At 40.1% G+C, this 20,389-nt stretch overlaps 1 protein-coding gene across 3 annotated transcripts in view; it reads right to left on the reverse strand.

The window, feature by feature from the left end:
* Nucleotides 1-20,389, reverse strand: part of NYAP2 (neuronal tyrosine-phosphorylated phosphoinositide-3-kinase adaptor 2) — a 303,720-nt gene that overhangs the window by 126,813 nt on the left and 156,518 nt on the right. For all 3 annotated transcript variants that reach the window (XM_003925465.4, XM_074398947.1, XM_074398948.1), the window contains one exon: nt 1,447-2,544. In XM_003925465.4, the coding sequence (XP_003925514.1) occupies nt 1,447-2,544 (1,098 nt within the window). The remainder of the gene's footprint in view (nt 1-1,446; nt 2,545-20,389) is intronic.

The raw sequence follows: 20,389 nt of genomic DNA on the forward strand, positions 1-20,389 counted from the left end.
AGATGTAAGAGATTAATTATCAGCTTAGGTGCCTAAAGCATTTTTAAGTAAGAGAAAGAAGTGTAATTTAATGAAATGGACATAGAAAAAACTAATCTGGGTCTGTTTTGACTTTACCATATATTTGTGAATTGATTTGGAACTCATAAAAAGGTTAGTTATTCAGATATAGAAATGTCATGGTCTTTGAAGTTCAGTAGTAAAAATAATGTTCACCACCTTAGTGATTCTTCTGTAAGTTATGTATTGATGGATCTAGGAAGAGTACCATAGAAATAGGTATGAATCACCATGGCTTTTACAAGGAAAACAAGGGTTCTATTCTCATTTATAGTAAAGGTAAAAATATAAGAACATGAAGAATACAGAGAGAATCATTTGTTATGGCAAATTAAAAAAAAAAAGATCCTAAGTTCTAATCAAACTGTTTTCTTTCCAACAGAAGTTTTCTAATACAGAATTTGCTTAAGCGGTTAACAACTGCGTGTTTGAATGTTTAATTCCCCACCTCCACCTCCAAATCAAGATATTTACCTAAATATTCAATAGTGGTCTCTGTTTTCACTGATTTTCTAGGGCCATTGTAAGAATTTAGATTGTATACTTTATTTTTTTAATCACTTTTCTTTTAAATAGGAAATATTATATTGTGCAGATTGTCATTTTTTTTTTTTTTTTTTTTTTTTTTTTTTTTTGAGACGGAGTTTCGCTCTTGGTTACCCAGGCTGGAGTGCAATGGCACGATCTTGGCTAACCGCAACCTCCGCCTCCTGGGTTCAGGCAATTCTCCTGCCTCAGCCTCCTAGTAGCTGGGATTACAGGCACGTGCCACCATGCCCAGCTAATTTTTTTTTGTATTTTAGTAGAGACGGGGTTTCACCATGTTGACCAGGATGGTCTTGATCTCTTGACCTCGTGATCCACCCGCCTCGGCCTCCCAAAGTGCTGGGATTACAGGCTTGAGCCACCGCGCCCGGCCAGATTGTCATTTTTAATTCTTTCAGTTTACATTCAAGCTACACTAGTTGGCTTCGTATGGCAAAAGTAAATTAGCACGTTTTGCATGTTAAGATTGCAACTCAAAGGCCTCAAGACGACATACTCCATGTGTTACCTGCACGTACCTGAAATTCCATAGCGGTCCCTGTTTTCACTTTTCAGCTTTCCAGGACCATTGTAAGAATTTAGATTTTATACCTGATTTTTCAAAATCATTCTTCTTTTAAATAGGTATTGATATATTGTGCAGACTACCATTTTTAATACTTTCAGGATACACTATTTGGCCTAGCACGGCAAAAGGGAACTAACACATTTCGCATGCTAAGATTCCAACTCCAAGGCCTTGAGACCCAGTACCGCGTGCGTGATAGGCACACAACGGACTTCACCCTGGTTTTCAGCCTGGCACTGGGCTCTGGGCTCAGGCCGGCCCCGCACACTTACTCTCTGCAGGCTCTTTGGAGCGCCGGCCACTGGATGACTTGCGCAGCAGGCTGCGGCCGGAGGAGAAGAGGCTGGTCAGCTCCTCCAGGGGGCTCGTGGGTGTCCGGGACCGGGAGCCCCCCGGGGCCGCCCCGTAGGTGTTCACCGCCGCGTTGACCATCTTGGCCCCATCTTGCGACACGGGTCTGGGGGTCGAGTGAGGCACTGAAGAAGAGCTCCTGGAGAGGCTGCCCGAATGCACAGCGTCGTAGGGGGGAGGCCTCTTGAGGCTCAGAGGAGTCAGGGACCTCCCCATGCTGACCGGGGAGGGAGACGTGGAGTGGCTTTTAGGGTAGCCGTGGGGGGACTGGGTTCGGTACAGCGTGGACGGGGGCGGGGGGGACGAGGAGAGCGCTGGGGTGGCAGAGGCAGGTCCCAGGGCCGCGGCCTGCTCTTTCTCCGGTTTCGCATGGCTGGGGACGTGGGGCGGCAGCGCGGAGGGCGACGCCCCCGCCGGCTGCTTCAAGTAAGACACGTTTTCCAGCACGGGAAGCTTGGTGACCTCCAGTGGGGTGAGCGGGGACTCGTCGGAGTTCGGGGAGCAATGCACGGGGGCGGGAGGGAACACCAGCAGCGGGGGTCTGTGAGAAAGCAGGTTGGGGAAGGGCGGGGGGATGTCGCAAAGCAGCCCTTTGGGGGCGCATGGCACCGAGGCCCTGGCGAAGTCCAAGTCAGGCACCGTGGGGGTAGCACACTGCGAAGAACAGCTGTGATGGTCGAAATCACATTTGGCGTCCTGGCCCAAGTCGTCAAAGATGGGGTACTTCATTTCCTCATAGACGGCCTCGCTCTGGTCGTCGTCCTCCTTCCTGAAGTCTCTGAGAATGTTCCCCACCATCTCGATGTACACGGGCTCCTCTTCCTCGGGGTCTCCCGCCGGGCTGCCCATCTGGGACAGGGAGGAGTCCCGGGGCAGCGACGTCCTCCGGGGCCCCCCGTGCTTTTTGACGTATGTTTCATCGAAAGATGTGCTCAGCTGAGTGTTCGGATTTCGCTTCGGTTTGGGAGGTGGAATCTTCTTGGAATATTCATCACTGTGGGGTCTTGGTTTGGCCGACACTAAAAAACAAAAAACGTAGTGGAATTGATGAGTATAATAGGAAAGTTTTCAAAAATGATTTGCCCATGGGTTTACCACAATAAACTTTAGACCAGAGGGGTAGTCTGATTCATTCTTAGTTTGAGGGTCAGAGTAAAAGTCAACCAAAGAGTCAAGCATTTCCCATATTTAGAAACGCTGATGGCAGAATAATAATCATCTTTAAACTGATATTAATCATCTAACACTGATAAGTGCATTAAAAACCAGGACTGTTCACCCTTTTGCCTTAGAATGCCTAAATAGAAGCTTTCAGATGTAACATATTGGATAAAAGCAATCATAAATTTTGTAAAAGTTAACCTGCTAGAATTGAGAAAGAAACGCAGGAGGAAAAAAAAAATTAGAGTCTCTGTTAGCACTATTGGTCAAAAACACCATACAGATTGTACCCTTTTACGATATGGTTTTTTATAGGTGAACATATCTTGCTTGCATTTAGGATAAAAATTTCCCAGCCTGCTAGACTTAATATCTGTCTTAGCTCACATAAATAGCTTCCATACAGACAGGTCTGATATTTCAGGGGAAATTGATGTGAAACTCTTATGAGGCTAGACAAGTTAATCTTTATATCTCCAAGTATTGTTGATTATGGTGTATTTGTTTGTGTTTGTTCCTAAGATCTCTTATGATATTCCAAATGCTGTCTCAGAATGAATTTATTAGGTATGTTCCACTGACACATCAGAATGCCCTCGGGAGTTTTAAAGAGAATAACTCAGAGAATGATATGTAAGTTTCAAGAATAACTTCTGGAAACTCACAACAGATATTTGTACCAACGAATTGCACAGCCTGCTGGCTGCCCCTTTATTGACAGAATATAAACTGATACCACATAGTAGCATGGAATAGGCTGGCAAATCCCTGTGACTAAAAGCAATTGTTTAGCATGCAAGGAATGTACTTGAGTCTTGTTATTATCTCATTATCTCATTGTGTTGACATACGATTACAGTGATTATCTTTACTATGCAATGTAGTAGAATGTAGTTGCTTACAGTAGATGGTAGCATGTACTGTGAGCTGATGGTACAGCTTAGAGTTGTAAGACTATGAGGAACTAACAAGCTAAAGAGAAGGATCTCAAAGCACAAATCGGGAAACACCTGAATTTTCCTTTTTTTCTTTCTTCTTTTTTTTTAAGTGGCCTAATTTAAATAGAATAGTTTTACTAAAACGTGGCAAAGGAGAGGAAACTGCTTAAGGCTAATTTAGATGGCTGCTCCACCTGTCAGTCGAGCATTCAGCAACAGGTATTCAATCAAATATTCTAGCAGTGACTATGTATTTCACCTTTCTAGATCACTCCTGTTTCAAATATTCTGTCCCAACAAGCCTAGGATGATGGTTTTACTCACTACAACCAAACTGCTTTTTGAGGGCAAGTTTTGTAATGTGTCTAGAATTTGCATTCACCCATACTGGGTAGAACGAGATGTTATTTTCCAGGGGGCTGTAGCAGTAAAGTCTTTTAATGCCCAAAGTGAAAAGCTTAGAGTCAAAATGCGGTGAAAATGATGCAGTCAGTCTTTTTAGGAGGGACCCAAAGCAATGAATAACTATACCACCTAATTTGGCATACATTATACTGATATTGAAATCTGAGTACATTAATTTTCATGTGATTTTAGTAAGTCATCAGATTATACACAAAAATCTGAGCCCCAATAAAGTAAAACTATAAATCAAGGAACAAGGTTAACATAATTGCGGTCCGCACTTGGAAGAACCAAAGAATCATCCAGATTATTCTTCTGAAACTCGTTTCCTGCCCTCCTCAATAGACAGAAATGACTGTTGACCAAATACAGGCTCTGGGAAATTATTTGCTACAAATATTGAGTTCTGGAGATTGAATGGAGAGAGTTTGAGGGCAGAAGACTGAAGAGAGAGGTGCTCTAAGAATGGAGGGGTTAACCTAAGGCTAGAAATTAGTGTGTGTCCATGAGATGGGTAATTTCATCATATGGAAATGTATTTAGAATAAGATTTTCATTTTTCATCCTCTGAAATTATAATTTACTTTTGTTTTCTTTGACCCTTCACTAAAGTCTGATACCCCAACATAGACTATGGAGAGAAATAACAGGGTAAGAACTTAAGCATCTGCTGAGCCTATGCCTAGGTCGCTGCACTGCATTGATGGGAGACTATAGTGTGGGATTCCCAGGCAGTGAGGCTGTCAATGGCAGCTCTGAGCATGGCATGGAATTCAGGGAAGCAACAGTTGATGAACAACACTGGCGACAACTTCTCCCTTTCCCACACAGATGAGAAGGTGGTCTTTGGAATGGAAGAGAGATATGATTGGATTTACTCCAATTGTGAGCAAATCCCATTTCATTTTATTTGCCAAAAGAATCAGAAATGAAATAAAGCCCCTCTATATCCATCAAATGATTTAAGAAAAAGAAGTTTCTATTGCAGAACACAGCATACTTAGAATTAAGTAGAACAACTATTAATTGAGAAGGAGTCTGGACAATCCACTTACAAACAATTTCAATGATAAACCAAGTATAGATGTTGTATGACAAGGGAAACAAAATATAGCATATGGCTCTTATGGTGTCTGTGAGATGATCAGAATTGACAGTTGCTGTTGACTGAATTGTGTCCTCATTCTTCTGCAAAAATATTCAGCTGTTGAAGCCCTAATTTCCAATGTGATGGTATTTGGAGACAGATCCTTTGGGAGATAATTAGGTTTGGATGAGGTCATGAAGGGAGGACCCTCATGATGTGACTGATTATAAGAAGAGACAGCAGAGAGTTCTCTCCTGGCATACACTCCCTCTTTCTCTCTCTCCCCCACCTCCCTTCTCTCTCTCTCTGTGTGTGTGTGTGTGTGTGTGTGTGTGTGTGTGTGCACGTGCTATATGAGAACACAGAGAGAAAGCATCAGTCTAATCAGTCTATAAGCCAGGTAGAGAGCCCTCACCAGAAACTGACCATGCTACTATCTTGATTTTGAACTTTTAGCCTCAAGAATTATGAGAAAATTTCTCTAATTTAAGTCACTCACTAATTTTGTCACAACAAAATGAGCTTAGCTACCTAAGACAACATCATGCTTATTAAGTCCTAATGTAAAAAGCCCTTTACAGATGAACGACAAACATTTTAATTTCATCCTCTGGCACTGGAAAACTTTAACTAACTTTGTTATTTTAGGGTTAAAACAAGTCTTTCCAAGACCTTTAAATGTCTCCTGCTCCCTGTCCCTCCTCAATTCTTACAACTATGTCACAGAGAACACATTCTGGCTATATCTAGAGTTGCTCATCCCATACATAGGCCAAGAGCACCCTTCGGCCACATGGCCTGTCATACTCTCTCTTCTTGATCTAGTTCCTAATTGGTGGAAGACACTTACTACGTAAATCTGACCCATTTTCTGGATGTCTGCTGCTTGCTCTTTGTTCTGATATACTTATTCCTTGCTTCATGCTGCTCTGCTTGTTCAGCCCACAAGCTGAAGTCAGTCTCTAGCCAGCCTTGCCCAGGGGAATCCCTCTTTATCTAGGCAACGTTCTTCCTTCTTCCATTCCCTGTTTGGTGAAGAGAGTCTAACACAGGCAGATTCATGAAGTTCAAGCAATTTTCCCTCTGGTTCTTTTTTTAAATATTGATCCAACTTTAAAATGAAGGTGTGAGGGTGGGGTGTGGTGGCTCACACCTGTAATCCCAGCACTTTGGGAGGCAGAGGCAGGTGGATCACTTGAGGTTAGGAGTTCGAGACTAGCCTGGCAAACATGGTGAAGCCCCATCGCTATTAAAAATACAAAAGTTAGCCAGGTGTAGTGGAACATATCTATTATAATCACAGCTATGTCAGGAGGCTGAGGCAGGAGAATGACTTGAACCCTGGAGACAAGAGGTTGCAGTGAGCCAAGATCACACCACTGCACTCCAGCCTAGGTGACAGAGCGAGACTCTGTCTCAAAAAATAAATAATAAATTAAATTAAATTAAATGAGAGTGTGAGGATATTTAGAGAATAGAATCTTCTGTAAATTACAGATGATCAGGATGAATTAACAGATCCAGTCTTTCAATATGGGGGTAGGACCTTTAAAAAAAGTCTGTTTTTTATTCCCTGCCCTCCCTCCTTGCAATCTCATGGTTCTTTGTGCTAAATCAGAGGAAGAAACAATTTTCTTTCTAATAAACTGATTTTGATTTTTACTTTCATTTTCCATGAAACATCTGATTTTACCTTAGTGCAAGTATTGAGTAAATAATTTATATAACAATGAAAATGTGTTTCAACTATCAATGTCGTGGATACTGTTTTAACAGTTTATCGATATAAGAAAAGTCTGAAATTTCAGACAACGTTGTCCCATAATTTATTTCAACCTAACCTCATTCTAGGAACTTAAATATTAAAGAACATTTTATTTAAAATGCCATTTCTTTATAAGGTACTTAAAAATAGTCTTGAGCTACATACATAGATGCTAAAATACTGCTAATAAAAAACAATAAAATGGTACTGCAAATTTCAACATTTAACCAAATTCAAACATGATAAAAAGGTGATTTTTATCACTCTTGAATAAATTTTAAATTGTTTCTAATAAGCCCAAAGATAGAAGCAATAATTCCTGTTCAGCTCCAGAATACAAGTTTTAATGCTTAAAATAGTATAATGACAGTAGCATTTAATAAGCAGAAAGTGACATTTTTGAAGTGAGCTATCTGAGCACAAAGGTTATGCATGGCTTTCAGTCATGCCTAGATGATCTTCCTTTCATAGTTAATTTTGGAAATTCACCACGTGCCTTGTCAACCTATCTTTAGGAAATACTTTTTTCCTTATTAAAAAAAAAAGTGTAATGCAAAACGATACCTTAATATCTGTAGGTGTTCCTGACCCAAGAGGTGAAAAAAATAGATACAACACAGGTCAGCCTGTCCCCTCCTAGAAAGACTATGACTGCAGAATCCCAGAATATGAAGGGCTCCTTGAGATATCCAGCCCAAATTTCATATACTACTAATGAACAAATACAAATTTTCTTTCTTTCTTTCCTTCCTTCCTTCCTTCCTTCCCTCCCTCCTTTCTTTCTTTCTTTCTCTTTCTTTTTCTTTCTTTCTTTCTTTCTTTCTTTCTTTTTCTTTTTTTTTCTTTTCTTTTCTTTCTTTCTTTCTTTCTTTCTTTTCTTTCTTTCCTTCTTTTCTTTCTTTCTTTCCTTTTCTTTCTTTCTTTGAGACAGAGTCGTGCTCTGTTGCCCAGGCTGGAGTGCAGTAGCATGACCTCAGCTCACTGCAATCTCCTCCTCCTTGGTTCAAGTGATTCTCCTTCCTCAGCCTCCCAAGTAGCTGGGACTACAGGCAAACACCACTACGCCCAGCTAATTTTTGTATTTTTAGTAGCGGCGGGGTTTCGCCATGTTTGTCTGGCTAGTCTCCAGCTCCTGACCTCTTGATCTGCCCACCCCAGCCTCCCAATGTGTTGAGATTACAGGCGTGAGCCACCGGCCTTGAATGCTTTATTAACCACAGTATTTAAGAGAATCTCATAACTTCAATTTAATTCCACACCCTTTGAAACAAAGAAACTCACAAAGGAAAAAGCTATGCAATTCATTGTTTTGTATATGGCATAAGGTATCGTTTTAGACAGTCCTTTCAATAGCAGCACTATAACTTTGCATATTTCATTTTAGAGGTATATTTAAGTAAGTAATTCAAACAGAGAAATGTGAATCCCTTAAAGGAAAATAATGCTTACACTGTGATACTGGAACTGGCTGATTCTGGAGGGTGAGAGACACATTTCCCACTTTCAGCAGAACTGTGCTCACAATAACTCTTCACAACTCACAACTCCACAACTTTGAGGGATATTTTTATTTTCACAGTCACAAGCCCCACAATACTATCCACTATTTTTTTTTTTTTAATAAAGATGTTTGTTAAGGAATGGAAGTTGAAAATGTTCTTAGTCTGTTTATCATAGAACAAGAAAGTGTAACCATGTTTAAAGTGTAAGACCTGTGTTAGAGTCCTGGATCTGGTGACAGTGAACTCGGAACTCACATGAACATTTTAGTAGAACCAAATGAAGGTATGGAACTGGCTCAACAGTGTGATCAGAAAGTCAAGTGGGACTGAAAGGGTCTTGGCTTAAACTAGAAGACATGATCCTAATCCCTTCTCTGCCTCAGTCAGGATGTAGAACATTGGCAAATTACTTTGAAGTATATTTTTATTTACACTCACTTCTGCTATATATACAACAAAGTGTTTTAATCAAAACCACTCATCTTTGAAATATTCATTTCAATCCACTAGTTGTAAGATAATATTAGAGTCTGTAACCAATATTTTAAAACAATAAATTAGAATAGATTAGAAAATATGAGTGCCTTTTATATGAAAAAGGGAAAGTTTGCTTCTTGAAAAAATAAGTATATGGAAATTCCCTAAGCCACACATATTTCTTATAGGTTATAATCAAGAATGTTTGGAAAACCCTAAACCAGAACATCTCTGGCTGACAGTCTCCAGTAATTCACCTGTCAGTTCTTTTTCTCCTTATACCCACATATGTCCCCATTCAGTAAGAGGTGGAGTCTTTCTTCTCCCCTTGATTCTGGCAGCTTCCACTTTCTACCAAAGAAAACAAGCCACTAAGACATAAGTCTAACTACTCAGAGATCACCATGCTGTAAGGAAGCTCAATCTATACATGGAGAAAAGAACCAAGTAATGGAATCAATAATGAAAATGAAACCCTAGCTATATGACTTCAGTAAAGCTATCCCAGTTGCCGTCACACCTATCTGAGCTACCTTAGATGAGATAGCAGACATTATGGCTCAATGATAAGCCATACTCACTGTGTCCTGTTGAATTTTTAACCCACAGAATTTTTAGCATATATAATCATTGCTTTTTAAATCTCTAAATTGTGTAGTTATACACACCTGAAACTGCTATCAGAAGTACAGTGCTACCATAATAAAAACTTGTACACTGGTTTCGGTACTCATGACAGCAGAGGCCTGAAGGACAGTGAGGAGACCAGTTGGAAGCTCTAAAGCTACCAAGGAAATTACTATTGGATGCTAGAAAAAGGGAGAAGGGTGTTATAGATTAGGGAAAAATTGACAAGACATTGCCTGTTGTAAGTCAGAAAATATGAAATGTACCTAATGAAATTGTAGACCTAATGAAGGAGAGTTCTGGAAGAAGATGAAATCATGAGTTGGTCTGTTTTAAGCCTGTACAATAGAGGATTGCAGGAGACAGAGCTACTAAGGAAAGAAATGCTTTGTTCTCAAGGAGAAATAAAAGGAAATAGTTCCAGCACAGTATTTGACATGAAGACTTTTCTGAGCAGCAAAAGGTTTCAAAATAAAAACAAGCCTCAGAGCAAAGGTCAAATTCAGAGCTCTGCCAATAAAATGTGGCCTTGGGGTAAAAATCAATTTAAGGGTATGACTGTAAGAGTCCATGCTGACATCTCTGAAAGGTGTAAGGTACTGAATCTGGGGCTCCTAGGAATCTCACAAACACTGTGTCATAGTGCCCTGACCGTAGCCTTAAGTGGAGAGGTGCCTGTCTCAAGGAAACTTGTGGTTCTGTCTTTCATCTAAATAAATGTGGTATGATCTGCTTCACAGAAAGCCCACAAAAATTATAAGGACACTTGGCAACACTGTCTAGACAGGACAGCGACAATTTAAAATTTAAATTAAAAAAAGACTTTGGGTCCCAAAACTTTTGAAGGCTGGAAGTAGCTGGGAAAACTACTCACTTGCAGGTTCAGGTTATTGTTATGGAAAAGAAAAGATTATTTGAGAGTAGATTCAAGAGCTTGGAGAACAAAATCAAGAGCCACAGATGATCAAAACCAGGGAGCAGAACTGGGCCCTAATCAACAATTTTTTTGGCCTGCAGAGTAGGGAGAACTGGCCACATGACTCTAACTGAACTGAATTGCTGTGAACCAGTGACTTCTATGTCCCTACCCTCCCTCTAGCCCCAACTTTTTTGAACAAGACTGTACATCACTCTTTTCCTGCCCCTGACCTGCCAGTGTATGTTGGATTTGTGTGGTGCAGATAAATTGTACTTCTAGTTCATAGTCTTTGAATATGAGGAATTGCAACCTAGAAGCTGTGTCTGAGAAACTGCACGAAGAAGCCTCATTGCACGTGGGCATGTTATTCAAGTGATGAAACCTTAGTTTCAATCTGATGTTGCCATGTCATGAAACTTTTGGGGAAGAGGGTGAGAATATTACGCCTATTGAAAATATTGTGGCTGGAAGGCAAATTTCATTTGACAGTTTTTCAAGGTAGCCACCCTCAACTCCTTCCCTTCTTTTACACATTCTGCCTATCAATAGGTAGTATCTGTCTGCCTCTTCTGAAATAAGAGCTGGCTTTGTGACTTGCCTTGACCCATAGAGTGTGTCAGAAGTGATTTTCTAAATCTTAGATGTAAGAGAACTAGTGGGATCACTTCTTCTATCTTGAGAGCCAGTTACTGTGAAAGACCACTTAGACCAACATGCTATGAAGTTCGATCAAGCCATGATAAGAAATAAAGGAGAAAGATTGCTCAGACATTTGAGTGAAGCATTCTTCAACATTCCAACCCATCCCAACTGCCAGCTGAATACAGAAAAATAAGAGGCCCCAGCCAATGTCACATAGAGCGGAGGAACCACCCATATAAGCCAAAAACTCACAGAACAATAAGAAATAATAGAATCTTGGGGCCAGGTATGGTGGCTCACATCTGTAATCCCAGCACTTTGGGAGGCCAAGGCCAGTGGATCATGAGGTCAGGAGTTTGAGACCAGCCTAGCCAACATGGTAAAACCCTATCTCTACTAAAAACATGATAATTAGCTGGGCATAGTGTGGGTACCTGTAATCCCAGCTACTTGGGAGGTTGAGGCAGAAGAATTTCTTGAACCTGGGAGGCGAAGGTTGCAGTGAGCCAAGACTGCACCATTGCATTCCAGCCTGGGTGACAAGAGCAGAACTCGAAAGAAAGAAAGAAAGAAAGAAAAAGAAAGAAAGAAAGAAAGAAAGAAAGAAAGAAAGAAAGAAAGAAAGAAAGAAAGAAAGAAGAAGAGAGAGAGAGAAAGAAAGAAAGAAAGAAGGAGAAAGAGAGAGAGAAAGAAAGAAAGAGAATAAAGAAAGAAAAAAAGACAAAGAAAGAATAAAATTGTTGTTGTTATAAGCCATGGCATTTTGGGTTGGTTTATTACACAGCAATAGATAACTGAAAACAAATCCAAAATTAATTTTCTGTGCATGTAGATATCTCATAGAAAAAATATTGCTGTCATTTTAATAGAAATAGGGTATAGACTGTACCTGGAGGATACAGAAAGCATCTTTCTAGAATACAGAAATTAAGAAAATAAGCTGTCCTTTGGCATTATAAAATCACCATAGGACGATTCAGAGAAGAGATATAAAAAGATTACATATTTTCTGGTCAAAAATCTGGATTGAAATCAGAGAGAAGGTATTAATATATATAAAGGAAGCACAACCAGAGTAAAGGTTGCCAGCCACAGGAATGGAAAACCTTAAGACCATGAAGCATAGCCTGGTACCCCCTCAGAAAGCAACTAGGGGATCTGGTCCTCTGTCATATCTGTGTTGTGGATATGGCCAGCATGCTGGTAGAGCCTGAAGCCACTACATACATAATTCTTATGAGTCATTCTTTTTCTAAGTTCAGATTCAATGAGAAATCTTTTAATAATTTAGATTTCCAAAGTTTCTAATATGGTTTGACTGTGTGCCCACCCAAATCTCATCTTGAATTGTAATTCCCATAATCCCTATATGTCATGGAAGTGAACCAGTGAGAGGTAAATGCATCAGGGTTTTTTTCCCCATGCAGTTCTCATGATGATGATTCAGTCCCTATGAGGTCTGATGGTTTTATACACTTCCCCTGCTGGCACTCACTCACTCTCCTACAGCCCTGTGAAAAGGTGCTTTCCACCATGATTGTAAGTTTCCTGAGGCTCCCAGCCAATTCAGAACTGTGAATCAATTAAACCTCTTCTCTTTATAAATTACTCAGTCTCAGGCAGTTCTTCATAGCAGTATGAGAACAGATTAATATAGTACATTAGTACTGGGTAGTGGGGCACTTCTGTAAAGATACCTTAAAATGCAGAAGTGACTTTGGAACTGAGTAACAGGCAGAGGTTGGAACAGTTTGGAGGACTTGGAAGAAGAAAGGAAAATGTGGGAAAGTTTGGAACTTCCTAGAGACTTGAATGGTTTTAACCAAAATGATGATAGTATTGTGGACAATAAAGTCCAGGTTGAGGTGGTCTCAGTTGGAGATGAGGTACTTCCTAGGAACGGGAGCAAGGGTGACCCTTGCTATGCTTTAACAAAGAGATTGGTGGCATTTTATCCCTGTCCTGGAGATCTGTGAAACTTTGAACTTGAGAGAGATGATTTAGTGTATGTGGTAGAAGACATTTCTAAGCAGCAAAGTGTTCAAGAGGAAGCAGAGCATAAAAGTTTGGAAAATTTGCCACCTGACAATGCAATAGAAAAGAAAAAACCCATTTTCTAAGGAGAAATTCAAGCCCACTGCAGCTGCAAAAATTTGCATAAATAACAAGGAGCCAAATGTTAATCACCAAGATAATGGGAAAATGTTTCCATGGCATGTCAGAGACCTTCACAGCATCCCCTCCCATCACAGGCCTGAAGGCCTAGGAGGAAAAAAGGGTTTTGTGGGCTGGGGCCGGGGTCCCTCTGCTCTGTGCAGCCTCAGTACATGGTGCCCTGCATCCCAGCTGCTTCAGCTCTAGCCAAGGCTAAAAGGGGCCAAGGTACAGTCCAGCCATTGCTTCAAATGGTCCAAGTCCTAAGCCTTGGCAGCTTCCATGTGGTGTTGGGCCTGTGGGTACACAGAAGTCAAGAGCTGAGATTTGGGAATCTCTGCCTAGATTTCCAAGGATGTGTGGAAATGCCTGTGTGTCTAGGTAGGAGTTTGCTGAAGAAGCAGAGCCCTCATGGAGAACCTCCGCTATGGCAGTGTGGAAGGGAAATGTGGGGTAGAGCCCCCACAATGGCACTCCCTAGTGGAGCTGTGAGAAGAGGGCCACCATCCTCCAGACTCCAGAATGGTAGATTCACCAACAGTTTGCACCATGTGCTCAGAAAAGCCTGGAAAACCCACAGACACTCAACACCAGCCTGTGAAGGCAGTCCAGAGTGGGGCTATACCATCCACAGACATAGGGAGAGAGCTACCAGAGGTCATGGGAGCTCAATTCTTGCATCAGTGTGACCTGGATGTGAGACATGGAGTCAAAGGACATCTTCTTGGAACTTTAAGGTTTAATGACTACCCTATTGGATTTGGGACTTGCACGTGGCTTCTAGCATCTTTGTTTTGGCAAATTCATCTTGTTTGGAACAGGTGTATTTGCCCAACACCTGTACCCCCATTGTATCTTGGAAGTAACTAACCTGCTTTTGATTTTACAGGCTCATAGGTGGAAAGGACTTGCATTGTTTCAGATGAAACTTTGGACTTGGCCTTTTGGGTTAATGATGGAATGAGTTAAGACTTTGGGGGACTGTTGGGAGGGCATGATTGCATGTTGAAATGTGAGGACATGAGATTTGGGAGGGGCCAGGAGCACAATGATATGCTTTGGCTGTGTCCCCACCCAAATCTCATCTTAAATTATAGTTCCCATAATTCCCACTTGTTGTGGGAGGTACCCAGTGAGAAGTAACTGAATCATGGGGGCAGTTTCCCCCATGGTGCTTTCATGATAGTGAGTTCTCATGAGATCTGATGGTTTCATAGGCGTCTGGCATTTCCCCTATTGGCATTCATTCTCTCTCCTGCTGCCCTGTGAAGAGGCATCTTCCACCATGATTATAAATTTCCTGAGGCCTCCCCAGCCATGCAGAACTGTGAGTCTTTATAAATCACAGTTCTTTATAAATCACCCAGTCTCAGGTATTTCTTTATCTTGGTATGAGAATGAACTAATACAGTTTCTTATTAGAAAACAAGCAAAATGGGATTCTAGTTCTAAATTCCCATGCCTGTTGAGTTTGGTTACTCTAGACATCTGATGAGGGAGTTTCTGAGCCTGTAGATTGTGACCAAACCTGCACCAAGGCAAATTCAGCACAGTAACACCATTTTGTGGAAATCTATCCAGGCAGGCAGCCAGCATTCCCAAGAAGACACAGCCCTCTGTTCACAGTGTATATCACAAGTTCTAGTTTGATATTTGCATTCCAGGGCAGCATCTTGTTTCCAAATCACTCTCCTCCTATTCTAGACATAGGATGCTCAATAAACATAGCCTGCTTGTAGAGAACAGAAACAGCGGTGGTGCTGCAGACATTCCCTCAGCTCTGCTACTACAGGCTCTCAGATTGCACCTGCCATTCCATCCTTTACACATGTCTAGTAGGGTAGAGAAAAGAGTTGGAGACAATGTATCTGTCAAGGAGAGGAACTATTCTGCAGGAATGATCTCAGTGGGAGGATATTCTAAAATATTAGGTTCCATAATAATCTAATAGATGTGAAAAGCAGAGCATAAGACAAGAGAACAATGGGAACACATAGGAAGAACATGCTTTGCAATCAGACAGATCTCAGTTCCAATCCTATCATGATCTCAAACCACTGTTTAACCTCAGTTTTATCGTTTATAAGAAGGAAATAATTGTGGAACTGATTATGCAAATCAAATGAAACAATGAGTATGTGTATTTAAAACCATTAGCAGAATTGCTGACACTTGGAAGGGCTCAAAATGTATACCTATTACTATTTCAATTTCTCTAAAACACTGAGTTTATTCCTGCTCCCAGAAATACTTGTGTCCCTATTGAAGCATGAAAGCCAATACCCCAACATACAGCACTGTGACATGCTGGCCTAAAAAAGCAGTCTCGAGGTCTCTCAGTCCCCTGTCTCTCTGCAAGCACAGAGTGGAGTTGTTCTCTGAAGTTCCCTTGTTGCCTAAAGCCTAGACCTACCAAAGAAGAAAACAATTTTCTCTGGTCCCTTCCCTGAGTTTTCAGGAACTCAAATCATATTGTAAAAGGAAAGACTGAAGTCTGTCAACACACCTGAACAGATTTTTGTCATAAGCCATTGTCTTCTATTTCTGTCTTATTCAGTATCTCAAAGATAATCATTTACCAGCCATTATCTGCTCTGTGGGCCAAACAGACTTCATCCCAGGCCACTGAATGTTTTCTAAGTCCATTCATTTTTCCCCTGAAAATTACTTTCTATCCCTCATATTGCCACATTTCTTCCATTTTCCCTTCCCCTATGAAGAAAGGTATACAAACATCTGTACCCTATCGGGTTATTAGGTAATCATTACTTCATGATTCCCCTGCGCTGTGCACATTAAAATAAATTTTGTGTGCCTCTTATCTGCATTTTTTAGTTAATTTTCAGGAAACTTTCAGAGTATGAAGGGAAAGCGTTCCCTCTGAACCTCTACATCTCCTATACAATGCTGACTTCTTTATGTCACTCAGATCTTAGCATAAATGTTACCTCTTCAAAGAAGTCTTCTGTGCACTCCAATCGGCACTTACTCGTGTTGGACATTTCTCATTTCTCTTGTTTTCATCTCCATTGGTTTATGTGAGCCTATTGACGCCTGTGTAGCCATTTTCCTTTTCCCCACTTGAATATAATCTCCATGACAACAATGGTTTCTTGTCTGTCTTGATCTTTGCTAAGTCATTAAGGTAAAGTGACTAGAATATCACAGGTTCTTAGTAAATATTTGTTCACGCTGAGTGACTTATAAACCTTTGACATTCTTAGAGTCAGCATTCAGAATTTGGGGTATTTTGTAATAACCCTAAAGAGTCATGAGCAACCCTATAATGCGTTGCCTCCTCACATGTGCTTTAAGAAGCAGGATAGACTTTAAGAAGCAGGATAAGGAATGGTAACAATGGCAAAAGATATAAAAGGAGAGTGGTGAGAGTGGTCAATGAAGGAATACTCAACATTATCCATGTGGAAAAATGGAGGCAGGTTAAATATTTTACTTTCCAAAATCAAAGATTAGAAAAATTAACTGAGAAATTGAAATTTTTCTCCTCCAGTTCCCTTATACTCTAAGCAAAGGTCAAGGGAACGCATGAAGGGATGGGCAGAAGGAAATCACGTTAGATCCTGCAATGCATAAAACACTTAAGGTCGAATGACTTTGTAAGCATAATCCCAGACCATAAATTTGGGATTAAAACAACCATTTTCTGGCAAAAACCTTCAGTGTATGTATAGAGCTTAACATAGCAAGGCCATCTGAAGCAATATCACTAGTAATATAGGAAATGAAAATATCCTAAAACTCCTTTATAACTCTCATCCTTCCTATGTATTAAAGTGATGTCAAGCGGGATCTCTCTGAGGTAGTCAAGAACTGCTGCAAAATAGTGCCACAACCAGTATGATTTTTCTTCCTCTTAATAGGATTCCAGACCTCCAATCATAACCCAGAATAGTTTCCGTCTTCTTTTCCCTTGGCTTCTTCATATGCCCTTCACTCTGGCCAAACCAAGCTACCACTGCTCCCCACGTTTATCAGATATGTGTGTGTTCAGACTTTGCTGAAACATTTCCCCTTTTCATGTACCATCATTTCCTAAATAAGACCCTTCCCATCCTTTCAGGTCCAACTCAAACATCATCAACTCCTCTCTTTTCTTCTCCTCTTCTTCTTCTTTTTTTTTTTTTTCACTTTGGGCTTCATCTCTTTCTTTCTTGTAAACTTGCTCATTTTTACCTTGAACTTGATTATCAGTTTATCAGCTTCTCTCTCAAAGGCTATGAGCTTTCTGAAGTTAGGATTAATTTATCTTTTTTAAAGCCCACACAAACTTACACAGAGACTTGCTCCCCATAAGCAATCAATCAACAATTATTATAAATAACTGTTCATGGGATAATAAACTATAAATGTATAATGATTCAAAGTTTTCAGATCCCTTATATAGCCTTCCAATTTTTCTTTCCTCCACTTTCATTTTTTTTTAAATTAACGTTTATGTGCCACATAATAATGTTGCAGTCAACTATGGATCCTGTATATAACTGTGGTCTCATAAGATTATAATATTATATTTTTACTGTACCTTCTCTATGAATATACATGTTTAGATACACAGATACTTACCATTGTTACCTTTTCCTGCTGTACTCAGTATTGTGACATACTGTACAGGTTTCCAGCCTAGGAGCAACAGGCTCTACCTTATGTCTACGTGTATACTAGGCTACGCCGTCTGGGTTTGCATGAGTATACTCTATCACGTTTCCATGACAACAAAATTGCCTAATGACACATTTCTCAGAAATTATCCTTATTGTTAAGCAATGCATGACGGTACATGCAAACACACACACACACACACACACACACACACACACACAGCTATAGGTTCCTCAAACCAAGAGCCCTCTGAGTGTTTTTCTCTCAGCGGATCAATCACCTCCACCTAGTGGTCAATCAAACACTAAGAAGTCCAAACTAAGGAAAACAATATACATGTTTAAAACTTAGGGATTACTGAGTTATTAAACCACTGGTTGAAAACTCTTTTTCTCTTTGCCCAAATATCTTGAAGCCATCAGCAAGTTTTCTTTACAAGCTTATGGTAGCTATCACTTGCAGTATTTCTACATACAGTGATAGGAAGTTACCAAGTAAGTCGATTTCCTAAGTCTTAAGGGAAAGAAATGTGACAGCATAAAAGTGTCCAGGGAAAATGCATGATGCTAAGCACCCAGTAAAAGCACAGTTAATTTGGATTCAACCCAGGGGGATATTATCTTAAAGAAAAGTAAGTTGGGAGAAAAATCCGATTAATGATTGGAACATTTCTCCTGTCCCTGAGGCAGTCAACCCTGTAGAAACTGAATCCCTGCCGTTTCATAGATACAGTCTACTGAGGATTATCCTTTGGAAGTCTGTCCCAGTTGTGATAAAAAGATAGAAATGTTTGTGATCTTTTTAAGTACCTGAGATCACAGAGGAAGCAGCATGGAATTAGAGCCATAAAACATTTCATCCAACCTTATTGAAGTGTTGCTGTGTGCTAACATCTCCTTTAATGGAACTGTAACTTCAGTAATAATAGTAATAATGATAATAATGCATAATAATAATAATAGCCACCATTTATCAAATGCTCTATTTGTATCAGGCAATGTGCTTTTGGAGGATTATTTCATGTAATTCTTACAACATCCCTGTGAGGTAGGCACTATTATAAGCTCTGTTTTACAGACATTCAAATTTAGTTAAAGGGAAATTGAATTATTTGCCCAAGTGGCAGAAACTGTGTGAACATTTGTGAGCTGGCTCTAGTCGCCATACTGTCAAAGAATAATTTGCCTCTATATATGATGGTGCATATTTGTTTTACGAATATATTGTTGAGGGCTTTTTTTTTTTTTTTTTTTTTTTTTTTGAGATAGAGTTTCGCTCTTGTTACCCAGGCTGGAGTGCAATGGCGCGATCTCGGCTCACCGCAACCTCCGCCTCCTGGGTTCAAGCAATTCTCCTGCCTCAGCCTCCTGAGTAGCTGGGATTACAGGCACGCGCCACCATGCCCAGCTAATTTTTTGTATTTTTAGTAGAGACGGGGTTTCACCATGTTGACAAGGATGGTCTCGATCTCTCGACCTCGTGATCCACCCGCCTCGGCCTCCCAAAGTGCTGGGATTACAGGCTTGAGCCACCGCGCCCGGCCGAAGGCATTTTTAAAAACATTTTTTCAAACCATTACCAATACTCTTCCATGAGTCAAATTAACCTGAATTCTAATGTGAACTTAATAGCTGTATAACAATGGGAAAGTCAGCTCTAACTTACCAAGCCTTGTTGAACTCAACTGTTAAATGAATACAATGATGCTTATTCACAGATGCATGTGAGGATTTAAAAAGACACTCTACCTGAAGTATTTAGTGTACTGCCTAGGATATAGGAAGGGCTTAAAATGTAGAATAATTATCATTATCATTATCCATTATTATTGCTATACATGGAAAATTCTCTCTGACTACACTGGAAGATATGAACACATATGCTTTTACACATATTTCACATTTATCTATCACAGAGCTATAAAACTTAATGGTGCTAATACCAAAGAAACTACCAGCTCTGGGAAATTGTAAAATGAGTGATTTTGCAGATAAATACAGATTTTATGTTCATCGAACTATGAGACCAATATGTCAGTTTCCTTTGCATTAGGTTTATAGCCCATGTACGTCCAGGTAATAGAAGTAGATTTACTTTGAGGGGAAAAAAAAAACCTAACCTTTGTTTTAAAAATATATAGTTATTGGTATTTTCAGGATATTACCATTTTAGTATTGACAATTTTGATTTTCTTATCAGTTTTTTAAACATGATTTTCTTTATGTGAGTTTTAATTGAAAGTGTAACAACAAGAAAAAAAAAACAAAACAAGAAAATGAAGGAAGCAAATCATAGCATATGCACAGAGAATTCAACAGGTAAAATTTAACCCTGTATTCAAACCTTTTTTTTTTTTTTTTTTTTTTTTAGACAGATTCTTGCTCTGTCACTCAGGCTGGAATGCAGTGGTGTTATCTCATCTCACTTCAACCTCCGCCTCCCAGGTTCAAGTGATTCTCCTGCCTCAGCCTCCCAAGTAGCTTAGACTACATGCATGCACCACCATGTCCGGCTCATTTTTGTATTTTTAGTAGGGACAAGGTTTCACCATGTTGCCCAGGCTGGTC

Source organism: Saimiri boliviensis, chromosome 5, assembly GCF_048565385.1.
Source record: "Saimiri boliviensis isolate mSaiBol1 chromosome 5, mSaiBol1.pri, whole genome shotgun sequence".
Classification (NCBI taxonomy): domain Eukaryota; kingdom Metazoa; phylum Chordata; class Mammalia; order Primates; family Cebidae; genus Saimiri; species Saimiri boliviensis.